The sequence below is a fragment of the Eulemur rufifrons genome, chromosome 8 (genome assembly GCF_041146395.1).
Source record: "Eulemur rufifrons isolate Redbay chromosome 8, OSU_ERuf_1, whole genome shotgun sequence".
NCBI lineage: Eukaryota > Metazoa > Chordata > Mammalia > Primates > Lemuridae > Eulemur > Eulemur rufifrons.
Genome location: NC_090990.1, coordinates 54,950,623 through 54,972,226, shown reverse-complemented (window position 1 = coordinate 54,972,226; position 21,604 = coordinate 54,950,623). Strand labels below are relative to the sequence as shown.

The 21,604-nt window shown below is 36.0% G+C and overlaps 1 protein-coding gene across 1 annotated transcript in view; it reads left to right on the top strand.

Moving 5' to 3' along the window:
* NEGR1 (neuronal growth regulator 1) overlaps positions 1–21,604 on the top strand; it is an 834,359-nt gene that overhangs the window by 652,196 nt on the left and 160,559 nt on the right. The window contains exon 6 of the mRNA XM_069478075.1: positions 12,943–13,094. Within this exon, the coding sequence (XP_069334176.1) occupies positions 12,943–13,094 (152 nt within the window). The remainder of the gene's footprint in view (positions 1–12,942; positions 13,095–21,604) is intronic.

The following is a 21,604-nucleotide window of genomic DNA, read 5'->3' as shown; positions in this document are numbered from 1 at the left end:
GAATTTTCTTCTCTCTCTCTCTCTCTCTCTTTCTCTCTCTACCTTTTCTAAATTCATCAACCATTGTCAAAAAAGGTTGCAATAATCCTCAGTCCATTCCCTTGGCCTATAGTAAATATAGCAAAGGACCAATTGGTGCCCATAATCATGGCTTCAGGGATTTTTTTTTTTTTCTACTGGGGAGATGGACTATAGCTTTTATTAGAGTTTGAAAGGAGTTTAGAACCACTTGCTAAAAAAGAAAAGGTAGATTGATTCTCCCTAATCAATGTCTTCCCCAACACACTGACACACCTCAAGAAAATCTAGTAGCTGTGAAAATCAAATGTCCTTGTGAAGGGCAAACATATTTTCAGTTCAGAGTGAAGCATAATTTTATCTTTTAGGGGTTATATTTGAGGAAATATCCAAATCCTCAAATATCACTAGAGTAAATAATTTCCTCTCAAACTGTAGTAAAGCTAAGTTGAGTATCTGCAGAGAATAGGAAAGAGAAGGATTCTGGTTGCTGAATGGTTGCTATTACACTCACTAAATAATTCTACCATAAATGCCCAGATCATTCAATTGTCTACCTCATCAAAGTGAAAAGCTATCTATTTAATAAGCACCTGCTAGTTGACAGGTAGTGTTCTAAGTTACTAACAAATATTAACCCAATTTATTTTCATAACAAACTTATGTGGTAAATACTATTATTATTCTTACCTTCTTTTATCAACCTAGATGATAAATGCTATCATTATTTTTACCTTTCCTTGAGGAAACCAAAGCACAGAATGTTTTTAAGTAATTTGTGCAAGTTAATACAGTTAGTAGCAGAGCTGGGATTTAAACCCAGAAGGTCTGGTAAATCTTCATGCAGAGTCCATGAATTTAACCCAGATACTTTGGCATCTCTAGGCCATGGCCCTTCAGAGTCTATAATGTCAATATTAAATTCCAAGGGTAAAGACATTTCAAGTGGTTTATAGATTTGAAAAATAAGAGACTGCACAACAATCACTTATAATTTCCCAATTTCTTTAGTCAAGGACACAGAAAAGTGGAGTCAAGGTGGAAACACAGCAGAAACAGATACAGCATGTTTCAGAGCTGTCTTCTTGATCTCTGAGGTCTTTAACTGGAGGCATGAACCTGTCAGAGACCCTGTCAAAGTGGAACAGTTTTTGCAAGATCTAGAGAAGTTTTGTTTCCTAGAGATCTTTTATACTTGGGGCTTACATGAATATTCAAAAATAACTTATACAATCACTTTATCTCTATTTAAAGGAATGTTTAAAAATATCCATCTCTCTTAAGTCAAGATCTTCAAAGTCAGCTCTTCATTCAGATAAATATAAACAAATAAACACACAAAAAAACCTAGAGGCAGCAACCTAATAGCCCTAACTCTATCTCTACCTGCAGTTCTGCAGCATCCTGTAAAGTCAATTCCTGTGTGCTAAGAGTAATCAGCTTCAAATCCTTTAAAGAAGAAACCCTGTAAAATTAAGCACAATTTAGAGGAAAGAAAGAAATATATACTTACAGAGAAAAAAACACTTTCCAGGTCCTTTAAATTCTTTTTTCTCATTTATTTTTCAGACCTCTGTGAGGTAAAATTTATTATCCTCAATTTACTGATGACAAAACTAAGACACAAGAGACTTAAAATAACCTGTCCAAGAGCACTCAGCTTTAAGTTGCCATCAAGGCACATTTTAGATTTGTAAACCTCTCAGCACATGTTCTTTCTTGTTTATCTGCTGTCATTTTTAGTTATCTATTGCTAAGTAACAAATTATCTCAAAAGTTAGCAGCTTAAACCCATAAGCGTTTATTATCTCAAACTGTTTCTGGGAGTCAGGAATCCAGGAACAGTTTGGCTGGATGGTTATGGCTCAGGGTCTCTCAGAAGGCTGGAGTCAAGATATCACCTGGTGCTGGTCATCTGAAGGCTAGAGGATCTGCTTCGAAGATAGCTCACTCACATGCCTGGCATCTAGTGCTACTTATTAGCAGATGGCCTCAGTTAGTTGCCATGCAGATATTCCCATGGGGCTGCTTGGATGTCTTCATAACATAGCAATGGGCTTCCTCTAGAATTAGTGATCCAAGAAGGAGCAAGGTGGAAGCTGCCATATCTTTTAGGACCTAATCTCAGAAGTCATACTCTGTTATTTCTGAAATATCTTATTGGATATACAAGGCAGCCCTATTCAATGTGGGAGGGGTCAACACAGGGGCATTGGATATTAAGAAGTGAGAATCATCTGATGCCATTTTCAAAGATGGTTCTCACTCTGTCTCTCTCACGGATGATCTAAGTATTTTTTATATTAGAAATATTAGTCATTTGACTTTTAGTTTATTCTGCTGTTTAGATAAGCATCGTGAGCATCAATAGAGCACTATATTTATTATTAAAATATTATCCCTTTGTATAAGGTAGTCATTTTTTAACACTGTACTTTTTTTCAACATACCTAAAAGGAACAGTCCAAATGGACATAAATTTACTTCATATACTTTTAAGCATTGGGAAAATCAGAGTTTGGGGTTCAATTATATACAGAACTAAATTTAAACTTTTTTTCTAATAATACAGAAGGTTGGTAAGAAGAAATACACTCTTTATATGCAGTGAAAGGACAATCTCAGGACATCCAAAGTACCATTAAGCAAATATTGTATTTGATGACATGAAATTAAATTAATCTATTGCTTGAGAACAGTACATTCACTTAGGATTGAGGCTAAAAACATAAATTAAATTATAATGGACTGATATTTCAATAAGTACTGCCAGAACATGAGTTTTGTATTACTTTGTGAAGACAGCATTACCATGTTGTCTTAGATCAGAATTTTTTTATTTGCTTGCATGGTTGAATTCCTGACTTTTTTTTCTAGATTTCCTCAAATCCAAGCCTGAGGTCTAGAAAAACATGCCTTATGATTTCTCATGATCGGTGTAACTGCTCCAGGCTTTTAGGTGATGGATATGTTCCTTACCTTGATTTAATCATTCTGCATTGCTTACATATATCAAAACATCACATTGTACCTGGTAGATATGTACACTTATTATTGGTCAATTAAAAATAAAATATTAAATAAATGAATAAGTTTTAAAAAATAGTATTTTATTCACTTTGCTTGTTTTTAAGTAAAGGGACAACTATATCAATGCTTTGTGAAATTTCTTAATTGCATCGTTTTTTTTTCTTATTGCCCCATTATAATTTAAGATAGGGATGCAAAGTTACAAATCAGGTTGACACAAATTACACCCATGAACAAAAAGGAAATATATGTAAAACATTACAAATTATCAATATATCAATTAAAAAAGCTATGTACCTAAAAATGGAATATTTTCTATTTAACAGTGTGGAACCTATAATATCTTGACTTTTTAAGAAACATATTTCAAATTTAGTCTATGAATTTTTAATTCATTCTTTACATCACCAGTACAGAAAAAAATGTGATGATCATTACCATTTTGCCTTGCTGTGAATGATTAGTTACCTATATGCAAAAAACATGCATGCACAGACATGCACAAAATGTATACAAGTAACCGTTGAATGGGTAGGAGGATGCCTGAAGTCAACCATGTGAAGTATATCATGTTCACTTTACACAGAGGCATGATGACCTTTTTCAGTTAGGTTAATATTAGGTTTCATTTTAGATGATTATTTCACATTTCTGGCTTTACATAAGTAAAATGAACTTGAGAAATCATAATAAAATGTAGTGACTTTTCCTCTCCTCTTTCCTATTCTAGATATTTAGTACGTGATTGTCTAGGCGGTCCATAAATTTTATTTGAGTATTCACTTTGTTGAAAGAACATGGGAGGAAGGTTCTCTTCCCCTTCTTATATTTTTGAGGAAATATGCAAAATGATTTAAAATATTTCTCTGTATGTATCTCTTCATTGATACCCTTTCTCCACTGTTTTTCATGCAATTTATTTAGGTCAAAATTATGAATACATTATTATGTGTGTTTAATGCATTATGACTTGCAAAGCATTTTTATATATGATGGTTTTGCAAAATGTGAACATTGTTTGGCTTACATAGAGTCAACTCTTCAAGCTTGAGGTGTTACATGAGCAGGACAAGAAAAGAAAAAAAGAGAGATAAACATATAAAGTAATTTAAATGGCATGACTTGCTACACTACCAGTTCAAAAATACATACAATGGGATATGTACACCTTAATGATCCTTCTATTGGTCATCATTCCTGTATACTTCTGGTAGTATGAACATCTCTCCATTCTAAGTGAGGTTCTAATGTTGAAGATGTGTGTTTAATATAACATGGCTCTAAAGCACAAGCCAACTACTTCATGTGGTGCTCAACCATGGGCAGTGATATAAAGCAGTGGTCATCAACATTTCTTGAACATATATCCCTATGAATAAAATTTAAAATTTAGCAAAAATTAACAATTTATACATACGGATTTGTTACTTATTGGCATACATTTCTGATCTTATATATTGCATGCCTTTCATGACCTTCAACAGATAAAATCTAAAAGATGAAATAAAAATACAAAATAAATGGTTATTTTATTATTTCTTCTCACACTCAAACAGGTCATGTTGTACCTACTTTAAGACACTTTCCTTCCATTTTGGAGACTATTTATGAAGTATGGTAGTTTAAAATGAGTAAGTTTAAGGAATTTTCAAAGGTAATTTTAAGAAATGCAACATTTACCCTACATTCTGACTTTTCCATCTTACAACACATATATATATAACACATTATGTACTATCTTATCCATTCCTTGCATAATTCTAACCAGATTATACCTAAGAGGGGAAAAAACAATTTCTTATAAGGCTGAAATGACTCGTTGAAGAAAAGTACACAGAAGGAAGTAAAAGTGATTTCCTGACCCCCATGTCAGGATCTTTCTAAATTTTACACTATAACTTTATTTAGAAGAGACTAGAAATATTTTCTATCTTTCTTTCCCTTTCATCCTCTCATTTACAAGGTCATTCTTACCAAAGTAAGCAGTTACATGTTTCAATTTAGAAAAGTACTAGAAATAGCCTGATTACTGCTTCAGGTTAAAAATGATCTTCCCTGCTGACTTGACATTTTACTTCTTTATTCATCTGTAGGATAATTTGAAAATTTTGAAAAGGAAATAAGTTCCTGCATTGAAGGAACTTGCATTTCTAGTGTTATCTCATTAGTATGTTATGCTATTTATTTGTTATTTTATTTGATGATATTCCATTCCTTTTAATAACCGATGTCTTATCAGTGCAACTTTCAACACCCTTGTGATGACTTTGTCATCTGAGGTCGGGAAAGTAAAGGGTAAATATGTGAAACAGTGGAGAGCATTTTAACTACTGGGAACTGGAGAGTACATGCCCAGGTAAGACACAAATACATACTGCATACTAGTCTACCAGTAAACAGATAGAATTTCGTTGTGTTCTTAAAACTCTTATTGATTGTTCCAAAATAAATATCTGTGCTTATCACTTTATATGTGAAGCCTGTCATTGGTTCTTCATTATCTGTGGAATAAACTCCTAACGCCACAGGGTGGCATGAGAGCCCATCACAGTCTGGCCCCTCTTTTCCTCTCTGTTTATGAACCTTGCCATTCTACCCTCTTACAACTGGGGCTATTGCCATCCTGAAATATTTCAGTCCCCTATCTATGACATGAGCTCTCTCTTTCGGGCCCCTTCACATGTTGGCACCTTTGTTTGTAAGCCTCTTCCACACACATATCTACTCTTGGCTGCCTTTGGCCTTCCTCTAACTCGTCCTTTAGTCTCCATGCAGATGTCATCTTCTCCAGGAAAGCTACCCTGAGCTTTTCCTACCTTGGATGGAAGCTCTCCAAATGTACCCTCGTGTGCTCGTATCTATCAAAGTGTTTATTAAACTATACTCAACATTCTTTACTTGTCTATTTCTCCTACTAAACTGTAACCTACCTAGGAATGAGGATTCTGCCTTGTTCACTATAATTTCCCTAACACCTAACATAGTATTTGGCATGATTAACATACTCCGTTGCAAGAATGAGTTATATCCTTTTAATAATTATAAAGTAGAGCCATTCTTACTTTAACACACTTTCAATCTGATAAGAGAATATTTGCACAAATGGATCCTGTCAGCTTAGATTGTGGGTCATTTTAAACTCACTATATGATTAGAGAAAGGAAGCTGAGTTTTGTTGCTCAGTTCTGGTGTCTCGGGATTTTGTTTTTATGAATGCAGTCTCTGCAAAATGGTTGTGTTGTTATATTGTGGGATGATACTTGACATTAAAATCATGGACACATTGATATTAGGAAAGCAGTTCAAGCAGAGGTGAGAAAGCCACTCATAGGCCAGGTTGTCAGGGATACAGGAACTCACTGCAGTTAGGGAGATTTGACACCTGCACTATCGCCTTTGTTTATTTGATGTAGCGTTAAAAGGGACTATCCTCTCCATGTGATTCAAACTGTCACAAGCAAAGCAATCCAAAGGTCTCTAATCTAAAATTATTAATTTCATTAAAATTGATAAAGTAAACAAGACATACATTTTACATAGCTTAATAAAGTCTAGATTCATTAAAGTGTCCTAATATATTATAATAACATTAATTTATTCAAATCCACGACTAAAGATAGATACCCCTTGGGGCTAAGACAGTGATGCATGATATTCTTCAGTCTGTTCCCAGGAATAAATGATATCATATTGTTTTCGAGCCGTAAGTATTAAGCAGCACAATAAACCGATAGGTTGCCATAGCAGCATGTTCACATAAATTTTCATTTCTCTCTGGTATCTAACAGTTCTTATTACTCCCCAGTTTTACGTTTATTTTTTTGTTATCTACCCTGCACATCTGTGAAAAGCCTAGATGAGATGGATAATGCACATGTAATTGATACTGAGTTTGGCACATCTTGAAATCGTGGTGCCATGATCTTTTCAGTCACTCTCGTAGATCTTTTCTTTAAAAATAATTTCCTGTGTGCTCAATGTTTAATATTTTGCTGCCATCTGAGAGGAAATGTATCTGTGCTGTTTAAGAAACAGATCCTATCATTGAACAATAATAACACCTATAATAATCTAGTGCCTACTGCATTTGATATATATGTCCATAAATATTATACATTATATATTTTTAAAACCATTTTGACATCAACACTTTGCAATTGGCTTCATTTTTCCCATTTCACAGGTGAAAAAACTTTACAAAATTATAAATACATAATTAATTCAGAGAAGCATGAAACAATTATTGGTATGTACTTATTAAGTGCCAAGCACTATAGACCATGCTTAGAATGAAAAACAAAACTAGTCAGGAATCTTGCCCTACTGGAGTTACACTGTAATGGAGAAGATGGACATTAATCAAAAGTCACACAAATATATGGGAACTTACACCTGAAATGATGTTAGAAAGAGAAGTATTTGATGTTATGATGATGATTTGGCTAAATCAGAGAGAACACAATAACTTCATAGCATCACTAGAACTTGAACTTTAGAGACAATTTTGCAATTACTCTAAAATATTGCATTTTTTCACTTGGCTAGGTTGCCTTTTTCTGCCATTCTTGACTATATTCTGCATATACACTATAACAAGAGATTTTCTACCATCCAAATATTTAGTGAACCAGAGGAAGAAAAACAATAATGGATGCTGAGGGGGTGTCTGTACATTGGGTGCTAGTTTGAAGAGGGAAGGAGAAGAAAGCCTGTCGCGTGCTTCCTCCTCAGGCTGTGAGTAGCCCAACCAGCTGACTCCACTGGAGGCTGAACACAGCTGCTCTACAGGCTGCACTGAAAGGCACAAAAAAAGCCCCACAGAAAAAGTCCAGAGGCCCCTGATTGAGAGAACTATCCAGATAGCTAGTTGAATTGAAGCTTACTTCTCTGTTTGACTTTCTGCCCCATTAGTTTCACCCCTTGGATTGAACCTGCCTTTCCTGGCACGGTTGCCGCACACCACTTGGCTGTTTAGCTCCATTGGTTTTATTTCCTGGCTTGACTCGATTTTCTCGAAGCATCCACGATTTCTGATTTGTCTCTCCAAACTCAGACACAATATTTTAGTTCTACTTGGTGATTTAAATACCAAGTACTACTTTTGGAAGATATCAATAGTCAGAGGACCTGGATTTGAATCTTGTTTTTGACACTTATCAGATAGTGAAAGATAAATTAACTTAATCATTCTAAACTTTTTTCCTCATCTGTAAAATGGGACTAATAATATCTACTTCCTAGGGTTGCTGTGAAGAGTATTTAATAGGTACATTTGAGAATTTGTAAATGTTTGTCTGTCAATTTCCCACACTCTTAACACCAAACATTTTTGTGTACAATGTTGAAAAATTTTAGACTATTTCAGTCATAAATGTACTGAGAACAGCTAACATTCTCCACATAAATAAAGCATTCCTGCTCATATTGAAAAGACCAGAAATATAGTCATGATTCAGAGCCTAGATGTATGTGTGTGCGTGTGTGTGTGTGTGTGTGTATGAACAAACTCTATCCTTCAGAGAGGCGTTATGAGATGTGTTGTGGAAGGGACCTGAACGCCATCTTAATGTTATCTTCAGATTTTCAGGTATAGCTAAGATTCTTGAGATATTAGCTATGTTATATTTTCCCTTTGTTTTCTAAAACTCCATAGACATAGTAAACATTTAACCATTTCATGACCAAATACATCATCATTTCCATTAAAATTATGTTAGAGTTCTACCATCATCCATGCCTTTTTCTAAATTTCTCTTTCTCTATGTTATTTTAACCTATACCTTTAGTTTATACCACATCTTGGAAATCCACAAGCTTACAATCCATTACCACCAGTAACATTCCTTCTCTTTGTAAATATAATTGTTATGATTCAAGGACTATATTCCCCCACCATCTAATACCAAAGATTGGTTAATAAGACCATATTAATTTTATCCACTCATATAACATGATATAATCATATGCTCTTATAATTCCAGTCTTATAAAAAGATTTATCATTATTTGAGAATGCCTCCCTCACACCTATCCAAGTTATTTTATTATTTTAAATATTGTTGTCTGAGACTTTCCAATATGTTTCCTACATTAGCAATGAATTCTTTCTGTGTTTATTTTCATCCGAAAATTTGTTTCTTTAGACATGTTTATTGTTACTCCTGACCCAGAAAGACAGATAGTGAACAATAGTCTTAAAATGTGAATTGAGGCTGGATGTATATGTGAAATGAGTGAGGCACAGTGTAGCTGCTCCATTTATTTTTGCAATCTTGACAATCGGTGCTGATGGCTATGTGGTCAGTTTTGTTGTGATGATGTTGCTAAAGGCTCTTCTGGTCATCCTAGATAACCACTGCCTGAAGGGAGGTTATGATTGTAAAGTTTGTGAACATTTCATGAGTCAGAAATATAAGGATACCTAGTTATTAGCATTCTTTCCATGTGCTACTTCTGACTGACACTGAAAAATATAGGGGACTATTCTAATTCCGAACTAGTTACTGGGTCGGGTTGTGTCACTTATGAGCTGACAGCATCTGCTGGCAAAGCAATAGCCTGTGGTTCACAGATTTATGAGGCACTGGTGAAAAGCAGAAGGAAGAAGAGTGAGAGTAAAGGGCCTCGATATGGAGCAAACTTCTATTGGGGTCAGAGGGTAGAGGACAGCAGGGTCCACAGTAATAGGAGACTCATAACCATATTCCCTGTAATAAAAAATGCAACAGAGAAAAACTACCAATTATTTCCAGGTAAGCATCATATGCTACTGATCTATGCTGAAGAAAGGGATGGCATATTTAACTCCTAGCTCAATAGAATTTGTTTCTCTTTCTTGGGGGGGAAGGGCTACAAGAAAGCATCTTTTATTCTATAATTTAAGTCATTATAAGAATGACTTTTTTTTACAGAAGTAAAATTATAGAAAATCATATTGGAATAAATCCATTTCATAAAGAAAAAAGCTCATCAATAAAGAGATCTTTCATAATTTGTTTTTAGTCAAAGAGTGAAATCACATTCAGGTCATACATGCCGAAACTTCTAAGTGTGGCTCAAATTTCTATATGCAGTAACTAAGGGTAGATGTGTTCATATTAACAGTGTCCCCATTGTGACTGAAATACCCTTCTATTGTAAATACGTATTTACATGTTAGTTTTTTCCCCTCGTCTTTTACCTTCTCAAGGGCAGAGGTCATGTGTTGCCCAGATCAGTCCCTAGTCACTCAGTGTAGAACTTATCTTTGTAGGAATTTAATGAATATTTTCAGAATTGATTTGAATAATTGAGAAAGCCTATCCTCATACCCCAGATCCCTGCAGAAAATCACAAAAGTACATTCTCTAGAAATATCCACCATCTCAGGCATCACTCTCCCTCAAGATCAGCTTTGCAAAGGTCCTTCCAGCCATCTACCAGGTGAAGATAGGTTCTTAAGTGGTGTTTGAGAAGTCAGCACTTCTAAAACTCTCAACTATAGAAGAAAGTTAGATTTGGACTTCTCCAGTAATCTCAGAGAGGTAGCTTCCCCTAGAGGGAAGAACATTTCCTCAGGGAAGATACTTTCCTTTTTTATTGGCTATAATTCCCTGCCTGGCTGATCTGAGTAGCAGGGGTTGGAGCACTACTGTGCCACTCTGGTGAGGATGCACACGGTACTGCTGGCCAGAGGCCCAAAATGGGCCTATACACACAGAGCGTGGATACACTGCATGATTCAGCAACATCTGTGGCTTTGCCTTCAGGTACATCAAAGGGCAGGGAATAAGAAGCTAACTCACCCAGAAAGACAGCCATAAGGAACGTAAGCAAATAGTGCCGTGGAGTGTCTGCATATTCTTCCTTGAGAGTTTCTCCCCAGGGCCTAGCCAATTGAGGACTCTAGTTAATTTCTTCTCAATTCTTTAGCAGAAAAACAATCTCGGTTTTAGTAGATGGAGCACAATGGAAATTTAGTAGTCAAGGGAGTTGCTGAGTTCTCTGGAGAATTTGTCTGTAACATAGATGTGGGAAAATTGATTTGAGCCATAATGCTGAAGCTTACAAGGCAATAAAACAGTGGATTTTATACACAACATATATACTGATTAGTTGAAAATAAAGTTATTAATGTGATGCAGAAAATTATGCAATAATCACTATGGGAATTTAGGATAAATGTTGATAGATTTGAAATATGAGACAAAGGAGTAAAAGCTGCCACATCCATGATATTTTATGCCCTGTTTTCTTATATCAGAATTGGAGAACATTAAATTTATTGCTCAAGTTGTTCAATGTTTACTCAACTCAGAGTTTTATTAATCTGATTAAAGTTTGTGTTTTGAATAACCCAAATTCAGCTATTACATGAAATATGAGTAATTCCCCGAGTAATTAAGTATGACTGCTTATTTTAACCTGCATTGAACTACAGCATAGTTTATTTAAATTCATATGCAAACCACATAACATAATGCAAAGGAATTCAACTTAAAGTCTCAACATCATCATTTATCAACATCATCAGGATTAAAAATTATTTAGTACAAAAACTTGAACACATCAAAGAGGAAAAACTAACATGCCATTTGGCCCATAAGCTTTCATAGCCCATAGTGTGATCAGTGCATCTCTTTCCCAGTAAACTGGGGGTTGGTTAGGAAAAAGCTAGTATCTGGTTGCCATCCTCATTGTAGCAGAATTCATACTTAGATAGGGAATTTGTTGAACAGGGCACTGAAGGGGGCTTACCAATGCCTGTGTTGGGGGAACATGACCTGGACTCCACTGACCAACGTACTATTTATTATGTACCTAGGATACCATTCTTAAGTGCTATACAAGACTCAAATATCAGAGAAAGTATGTCTATTTGGCCCTGCTTTTTGAGGAGTTTAAAACAATTCAATTTGTTTGGTTTGAAAAGACTTGTGTACATGGAAACTGCAGAGAGAACAATGCAAGAGAAACATACAGAGAGAGCAGAGCCATTCAAGGGAGCATTAGGAAAGGTGAGGGAAGCCTTAGCTCTGGCCTACATGAGGAGGGAAGCATCTGAATGACAGAGATAGAAGCGGTGCATGAGATAGGGTGCAGATTCAGAAAAAAGGTGAAGCAGAAGTAGGCACAGCACGCACAGAGAACGCCAAGCCACGCCAGCCTATGTGAGAGTGAGGGCCTCTAGGGGTAAGAGAACTGGTGGAAAGAGACTGTTGGGCAGTGAGGGTGGGTGGAATCAGGTAAAACTGAATCCCATATGGAAGCCCAGAGAGTTTAAAGGACTTTCCCTGGCATATTACTAAAATGTGGCACTAATGCGACTCAACTTTAAATGCTATATTTAATACTATCCTTCTAACTCTTTCTAGGTTTAATGGAAGTCACCTGTCTGGTTTTTACATGGCAAGAGTAAAGTGGTATTGACTCTGGACTCTGAGCCACCCTTCCACAGTTGTAGGGTTAACTTTCCTGGGAATTATCCGGTACTATTATTTGAAATGGCCTAGACATACTCTAGCCAGCTGACCTCGAAACAATCAGTTTGTACTTACGGTGAAATCTTTTTATTTATTTCCCTTTCACTCTTTCTTGACTTTAATAGATGAGAGGCTATTGCTATGATGTGTTTAATTTTCTAAAATACAAAACAGTGCATAAGTAGGACATGTGGCGGTCCAAGCTCAGTGTGTTATATAGCACAAATAATCCCATAGGAACATTCTACAGCTGTTGTGCAACTTCCCCTCCCCCAAACCTAATGTAAGGAAAATATAATTGCACCATTATCATGCTATAAACTAATGCCAACATGGTCAAATTGTCTATGGGTTGCCATGACAACCCACTTTAGGATAAAAATGAAACTAGTATTCACAATACATATTTACCTAGAGTTTATTTTGTCTTCTAGGCTCTTCAATGGCCAACAAGGAATTATTATTCAAAATTTTAGCACAAGATCTATTCTCACTGTTACCAATGTGACACAGGAGCACTTCGGCAACTATACTTGTGTGGCTGCCAACAAGCTGGGCACGACCAATGCGAGCCTGCCTCTTAACCGTAAGTAACACAGTGCTGCCCAAATGCTCCCGGGGCCTCTTGGCTCCTATACATCAGTAGAGATGAAGCCTAAGAATGGAGAACTCAGTCTGATGTGACACATTCCATACACAGAGGAAACTTTGCTCTCAAGTAATAGGGGTGTTCAAGAATTTTGTAATTTCTGTAGAAGCCTGCATCTGTATAGAAAAGTATCTTAGAGCTGAGGAAAGGAAAAAAAAAAATACACAAATAAAAGGGCTAACTGAAAAATGTCTTCTAACTAAAGACAATTGGTTTTGTGGGATTTTGCTTCTCCTTTATTTTTGATGAGTTATGTTACCTTGAAGCATAGGTTAATACGGCTGGAATTTACTCTTGGTTGATTTTCTTCAGACATTTATCTTGGAATAGCCAGAGTTTCACATGTCTTAAATAAAATGAAACAGTAAATAAATGATCATGGACAAAATATTTTATCTATATAGATAATATTTTTACTCAAAACTGTATTTTGAAATACAACTTGAGGTTTTACTCAACTAAATACTACAATTCTAATGTATCTTAGTTCATAAGGACTAGAAATGAATAAAGAAGAGCAAACATAAGGATCAGTTAAAGGGAGGGAAACCTACACTAATGTTTCCTCCTGTAGTTAATTGTAGTACTTTTTAGAAGCCAAGTAACCAACAAATTGTTATAGCCATAAAATATTTCTAAATTTGAAAACAGGTGTTTCCCAAAATGTTCAAAGATTACTATAGAGAGGGCACTGTCTTTTCAGTTCCACAAAGCTATATGAATTATCCTTATCTTATAATATTATTATATTAACCTGACATGTGTATATTTATGTCATCATCCTGTGATAGAAACTATCCCTGAGAAATGCAAATATAACATAGTTCATCGCAGACATGTTCATCATTTCTATTTTGCAGAAAAAGGAATGGCTATATCATGTTCTTACTACTCAAAAATGTACTATAATAAGTTTCATAATTTATGAGTTTTCACTTACCATAATTTAAGAACCTTTGACATTAAGTAAAATATATCAGTTTATATCACATATTTTACTATTCCAGCTTAATATTCCTTAATATTTCTTTGCACTAAACTCTGAATGAAACATGGATTGCCATGCAATGGCTGTAGCATAATATGCTTGCTCAAGTTTCTTCCATGAGAATGATTTATTTAGTGTAATTATGAATAATATAAACCATGGAAAATATTATGGAACAGTGTGAATTCCAATTCAATGTAAATATTGATACTTCTCTGGTATGTTATTAATATTTTAAATGGTTTAAATATTCAAAAGCCTGAAAGAATAAATGAATTAACAAAGCAAAGTAAAGAAAAATTTGAGGCTTAATAACATAGTTACTTTTTGTTATTTAAATTTCTAAATTATATTCTGAATTTCAAAACTAGAGCATTAATGAATGTGACAAATTAGGAACAAATATCACTTGGTGAAATATTTGCTTTACTCTGGCAACCTTGATGTAATCATCTGGAAATAATGCACTACTGAAAGTTTTCTAAACACGGAATCTTCAGAATTATTTTGATGATCCCTCTCTGCCATTGAGTTCCTGTATGTTGAGGTGCTACTAAATATTAGTACAATTTGATTTATTTGTTAATAAACACAAAATGTGCAAATTTTGTCTGTACTTAGTAACATAGCCCTGAGAGTTTGAAGAACTGACCATACATGCAGAACTCTTGTATGAGCTCATCTGAAGCTTTTATTGCACTAAGATTTCTATTTTTTACTATAATTATTTTTATGTATTTTTATCTTTCCACCAAATTATAAGTTCTTTCAGAAGACAGGGTCAATGTCTGATTAGTTATTTCATCGCCCATATCACCAAGCACAGTGCCATTTGATAGGCCATTAGTAAATCTTTAGTGAATAAATAAATTAAACATTAAGTAAGTGAATGAATGGATTAATGAATAAATGAGTGAGTGAACTATGTTTTAGCTATATAATGTGTACTAGTAACCTCTAGAGCTATAAGGCATTATCACTGTAATTACAAATAACACTTCTTGTTAGCTTATTCTGGACCAGACTCCATGCTAATTTCTTATATGAATTTGTTCATTTACTTCTCACACAATCCAATAAGTTAGATTCTATAATCCCCCTCTTACCAATAAGAAAACTTGGAAAGAGAATATAAATGTGGCCAAAGGCAAATGGTTAGCAAGTGACACAGCAAAGGTTTGAACCCTGACAGTGTGGCTTGAGAGCCCAAGCTTTCAACTACGGCACTTCACTGCCTCTCACTATGAACATAAAATCATCAATAGAGTGAGAGATTATCTGCATCATTTGCAATATATTCTTTGAAAGATAAATTTCTACACATATCTTAAATTTTCCCTCTTGTGGTTTCTATCAACTTTTATTTGATAATTAAGATGATGTTCTTCAATATATGAAAGCTCTTTTTAAAACTAAATGTTTAGGTATAAACAACAACAAACTAGATATCAAATCTGAATATATAAAATGTGAATGGGGTTGATGTTTATCTAAGAATGTATTATTCAAAAATGAGACTTAAGGGCATCAAAATGCACATTTAATTTTAATAAGATTTTTAAATCTCCTTGGTATAGTGCAATTATCCAACATAGGCATTGTCAATCTGCAAACTATATATGAGAAAAGGCAGTTTTCTTAAAGTTTATAAGATGTTAGCTAGAGAGAGGGTGATACGTCCCTCAAAAAGAACTCCTGTTGCATCTTCACAAAGTCTCTGAGTAGAACAATGCTCAACCTTTGAAAATTATCCAAGACTATAAGCCAGTCCTAAGTAGATACAATATTGGCCTTTAACCTGCTAAAGAATTTTTTTTTTAATGTGCTGCTGGAGATCAGCTCTTTCATTGGTAAGGGAATGTGTAAAGCTAATTTGCCCATCTCCTTATTTTAGGAGAAAGGAGATAGCCCCCAAAGGGTCTGCCATCTGCATACGTGGTGATATTTGGTACATGTTTTAAATAAGAAAATTTTTATGCTTTCATTATTTGTATCCATTAACAGTTAATAAGCTCAAAAACAAGGGGGTTGGTAATGTGGGTTACCTGGCATAATGCTGATAAACAGCAAACACTGTAACTGCTTGATAATAACATTCCTACAGAGTTTTAGCCACTGGGAATCAGTTCTTCATATGCACTATTTAGGATAAACCCTGAGACTATTAAAATCTACCTCTTGTTTGCAATAATTCACATTTTTCAGATCACCAAAAACATAAAAGACAAACTGTAGTTTAGAGCTTTGCCATAACTAAGATTATCAAACCAAGGAACGATAGCACTTTGAGGTGTGTGAGTGTGTGTGTGAATGTGTGCATGTGTGAATATGTGAGTATGTGTCTTTCACAGAATGGGAGTCAAGCTGGTCTTGGTTTGAATCCCAGTTTTACCAAATAGCAGTTGTGTGTGACATTGTGTAAGTTACCTAAATTCCAAATCCTCAGTTAACTCGTTTATAAAATGAGGGCAATAATAGCTCCTACCTCATAGGGTAGGAATTGAATGATGCATGTAACACACTTACCACTCAGCCTGGAACAAAGTAAGCATTCAATAAATGTAAGCCATTGTTACAGCATTACACCCCCCAAGAACACTCAATTAAATTCATTTAAAAGAGCAGCATATAGATGACTGACTTTATTTGATGACTGGCTGCTCAGTACTTTACTGAGGGCGTACGTGGTAAACAGTCCCTAATGAGCCAGGGGAGCACATGCAGACTTAAAACAATATCCCAAATCTAGCTCATAGTGTAACCTCCTTCCTTGCTCAGTGCATTAACAAGATTCTGTGACACTAGTTTCAGAGACATTTAGGAGATTCAGAGTAAAGACAGAAACAATATAGCAGTTCTATTTTGAGATAATTCATTCAATAGCAACATTCCTTTGTCAAACATATATATTGACTTTCTACATTGTGCAAAGCACTGTGCTAGATGTTGGAAAGAGAAGGGTTATTAGGACTGGAATCCCATCCTCAGAGTTCTCAGGTGAGTGAGAGGAGAGGAACAAGGGAATGCGCAACTGTAATGCAGTGTAGTCAATGGTACCATAATGGGCAGAGAAGACACTCTTAATCCAGTCTCTAGGGGCATGAAAGGACTTTCATCTAGAGTAGCTAACAGCACTATCTGAAGTACAACTCAAAACCTCATTTTAGCCATTACTGTCTCGCTGTCAGGCAGAACTTTGTTTATTCAACAACAATCATGAGCACAAGGTAAAGTGGCACAAATGTGAGAATGATCAACTCAGTCTCAAAGGCTCAGGGCAAGCTATAGAGGAGCCGCCCCCTGAGCTAAGGGGGATTGAGTTGAGCCTGGCTGTGACAATGGTGATGGAAGAGAGAAACAGCGTGAGAAAAGTATTGTGGTATGAAATGGCTTATGTAAACACATGGCGGTGGCTGGGTACAGTAGATCACGCCTGTAATCCCAGCACTTCAGGAGGTTGAGGTAGGAGGATTGCGTGAGGCCAGCAATTCAAGACCAGCCTGGTCAGCATAGCAAGACCTGCCTGGTCAGCATAGCAAGACCCTGTCTCTACAAAAAAAGATAAGAAAAATTATCTGGGCATGTAGTCCCAGCTACTCAGGAGGCTGAGGCAGGAGGATTACTTAAGCCCAGGAGTTAGAGGCTGCAGTGAGCTATGATCACACCACTGCACTCCAGACTGGTGATAGAGTGAGAGACCCTGCCTCAAAAAAAAAGACACACAGTATGAAACAATCTGATACCTTTGAAAACACTATCATTTTTTAGTATTGTTAGAGTAAAAGGTAGAAAGAGAGTATTGAGAGATGACACTAGACAAATTGACAAGGATTAGGACAAGAAGCATTGGAAATGAGTTTGGCCTTTATCCTGGTTTTGGAGAGCCAAGGAAGGATTTTAACAAGGGAATAATATAAATAGATTTGGTTCCCAAAAGACTTTTCATTAAGCAATTTTGAGGGGCTAAACCCAGGTACTAAACTTCCAATAAAAAAGGGAAAGAGGCCTAGGCAAAGAATTTATGAAGAAGACCCCTAAGGCAATCACAGCAACAACAAAAATAAATGAATGGGACATGATTAAATTAAAAAGCTTCTGCACAGCCAAAGAAACAGTCACGAGAATAAACAGACCACCTACAGAATGGGAAAAAATTTTTGCATACTACACATCAGATAAAGGACTGATAACAAGAATCTATTTAGAACTCAGGAAAATCAGCAAGAAAAAATCAAACAACCCTATCAAAAAGTGGGCAAATGACATGAATAGAAATTTCTCAAAAGAAGATATAAGAATGGCTAACAAACATGAAAAAATGCTCAACATCCCTAATCATCAGGGAAATGCAAATCAAAACCACAATGAGATATCATTTAACCCCAATGAGAATGGCCTTTATCAAAAAATCCCAAAACAACACATGTTGGCGTGGATGTGGAGAGACAGGAACACTCATACACTGCTGGTGGGACTGCAAACTAGTGCAACCCCTGTGGAAAGCATTAGGGAGATATCTTAAACAGATTCAAGTAGACCTACCATTTGATCCAGCAATCCCATTATTGGGCATCTACCCAAAGGAACATAAGTCATTCTATGACAAAGACACCTGTACCTGAATGTTTATAGCAGCACAATTCACAATTGCAAAGATGTGGAAACAACCCAAATGTCCATCAATACATGATTGGATTAGTAAACTGTGGTATATGTATACCATGGAATATTACTCAGCTATAAGAAATAACGGAGATACGACATCTTTGTGGTTCTCCTGGAGAGAGTTTGAACCCATTCTATTAAGTGAAGTATCCCAAGAATGGAAAAACAGGCATCACATGTACTCACCAGAAAATTGGTTTCCCTGATCATCACCTAAATACACATCTGGGAACGACACCAATCGGATATCAGACTGAGGTGGGGGTGGGGGGAGGGGATGGGTGTATGCCTACATAATGAGTGCATTGCGCACCATTTGGGGAATGGTCACGCTTGAAGGTGCTGACTCGGGGAGGGGGGAGGAGGGGATGGATACATACCTACATGATGGGTGCAACGCGCACTGTCTGGGGAACGGACATGCCTGGAGCTTTGACTTGGGAGGACAGGAGGTACATGGGCAACGTATGTAACCTGAAATTCTGTATCCCCCATAATAAGATGAAATTTAAAAAATAAATAAATAAATAAAGGGAAAGAAAATGTAATTGTACAAAAATGAGTAGCAGAGATGAGAGCATTGAGGGATAATTAGAAGATAGGTATTAATGACCAAATCTGGAGAAAGTAGAAAGGGAGTTGCAAGAATGTAGATAACCCCCAATGTTTAATTTGGGTGATGTTAACTAGAATAAGAACATAAGAGAAGGATTAGGGCTTTTAAATTTGAGGAGGAGGTGAAGATTAGAAGTAGAAAATAAGTTCAGCTTTAGACATTTCTCATTTGAGGCAATGTCCAGTAGGTAGCTAGGCAAAAAGTCCGGAGTGCAGATATAGATTTGAAAGTTATCCGAATCGATGCAGTAGTGCCAGCGATGAGAATAAATCAGATTTCTCATAGAGGCCATGTAGAGTAAAAAGATGACCAAGGATAGAAATCCAAGTAAAATCAGATGGAAGAGTGTGCAGAGGAAGAGAAGCACCCTGCAGAAAAGTAAGCAGATGCAGTCTGGGTGAATGCCAGAGGAAGATCCGGGCCAGGGAGTGCAATGGAAGGCTTAAGAGCAGACCATTTCAAGAAAACCATTTTAAGAAGAATATCCAATAATACATTAGATCAGAGAAAGTCAGAAAATCAGCCACTATCTCTGACAATTGTGCAGTTATTGGTGATCCTTGGCAGAGTAGTTGCTATGAACAACTGGAAGTAGAAGCCAGATTTCTGTAGATTAAGGTTATATAAATAGATGAGGATGTAGAGACATGGGTAAGAAACTACTCTTTCTGGAGGTTAGGCTATGAAAGGAAGTAGGCAGGGCTGATGTTATGCTTTGATGCTCTAGGAGCTGATCTGATTGGGCTTCTTCTCTGATTAATAGGCCCAGTGGCTGTGTGTGTATCAGCAAGTCCCTGACCTGCAAAGACACAATGCCTTAGCCTTTGGTGAACTACACTTGCCATGCTTTCTCTTTTTTCTGCAAATCTTACTTCTTTCTCACATCTTTTTTGGATCCTGGAGAAATAAGCAAGGGCTGTGATTTAACATGAAAGTAACTTAAACCCCTTTCTCTTCTATGTCCTGTAGGCTTTGGCTGTAATTGTAAAAGGAACTGTAATTTTAAATCGAGATTTTAGTAATTTCATCAATAGAATTACTTTAAATTACTTCAGGTAAAGAATATACTTTCTCAAGTAAGGAGAAAGCAAAATTTATGCTAGAAACACTACAGGAGAGCTAGTATACAACGAAGATCCCTTATCCTCTAGATTATCAGTACAAAAATTTCTGAAATGTGTCTTCATTTTAAAAAATAGAAAAATGAAAGTGAAGAGAGAGAGGGAAAGAGAGAATACTCTGTGGATCCCTGTAGATCATTCCTCAGAGAAGTGCCTTAACAAAATTAATAATGAATGACACTGTGCCAATTATTCACAGTCAAATTCCTTATTAAGTAAAAAGTTTTGGATTCAGAATTATTTGTTATTATATTGTTATTTTTCACCTGTGTTTTGTATTTGCTTCCTGAACATGAGCAACTGAGTAGATGTTTCTTCTAAATCTGTGCCTTAAAGAATGTGAACTGAATGGTCCCATCCTGCCATCTATGGGTCCAATTCATCAAATGTACACCATCCTTTAAGCACAAATTCAGTAACCAGTAAAACATGGTCATTTCTATAAGTAAAACATGTGGCATATGCCTTGTTTCTTGCTTTTGCTAAAGAACAAATATTCATTATAGGACACGTATTTAAAGACTCACCATCTAAAGGAGGGAGAATTAATTAGAAAGAAGAAAACTACATAAGTAAAGTGCTTAAAATTCACACAGCTTCAGTTTAAGACAACCTTCTCTTGAAGCCTAATATATGAAAATATTTGAGACAAATCCAGCCTTAATATTGACAAAGTGTCTTCGCCTATAAGCCCAAATAGGTATTTCTAAAATGTGCAGATGCCAAAGTATGGTGTTAAATCCTTTTCTGGAAAATAAGGTCCTAATGATGCTGTAGGGACATGTCTTCTTTTCTTGTGCATGTGTGTGTGTGTGTGCATTTATTCAAAGTAACAAAGCATTTTTCTCAGAAATATTGCATTGGCCGGGCGCAGTGGCTCACGCCTGTAATCCTAGCACTCTGGGAGGCCGAGGTGGGCGGATCGTTTGAGCTCAGGAGTTCGAGACCAGCCTGAGCAAGAGCGAGACCCCATCTCTACTAAAAATAGAAAGAAATTATATGGACAGCTAAAAATACATATAGAAAAAATTAGCCGGGCATGGTGGTGCATGCCTGT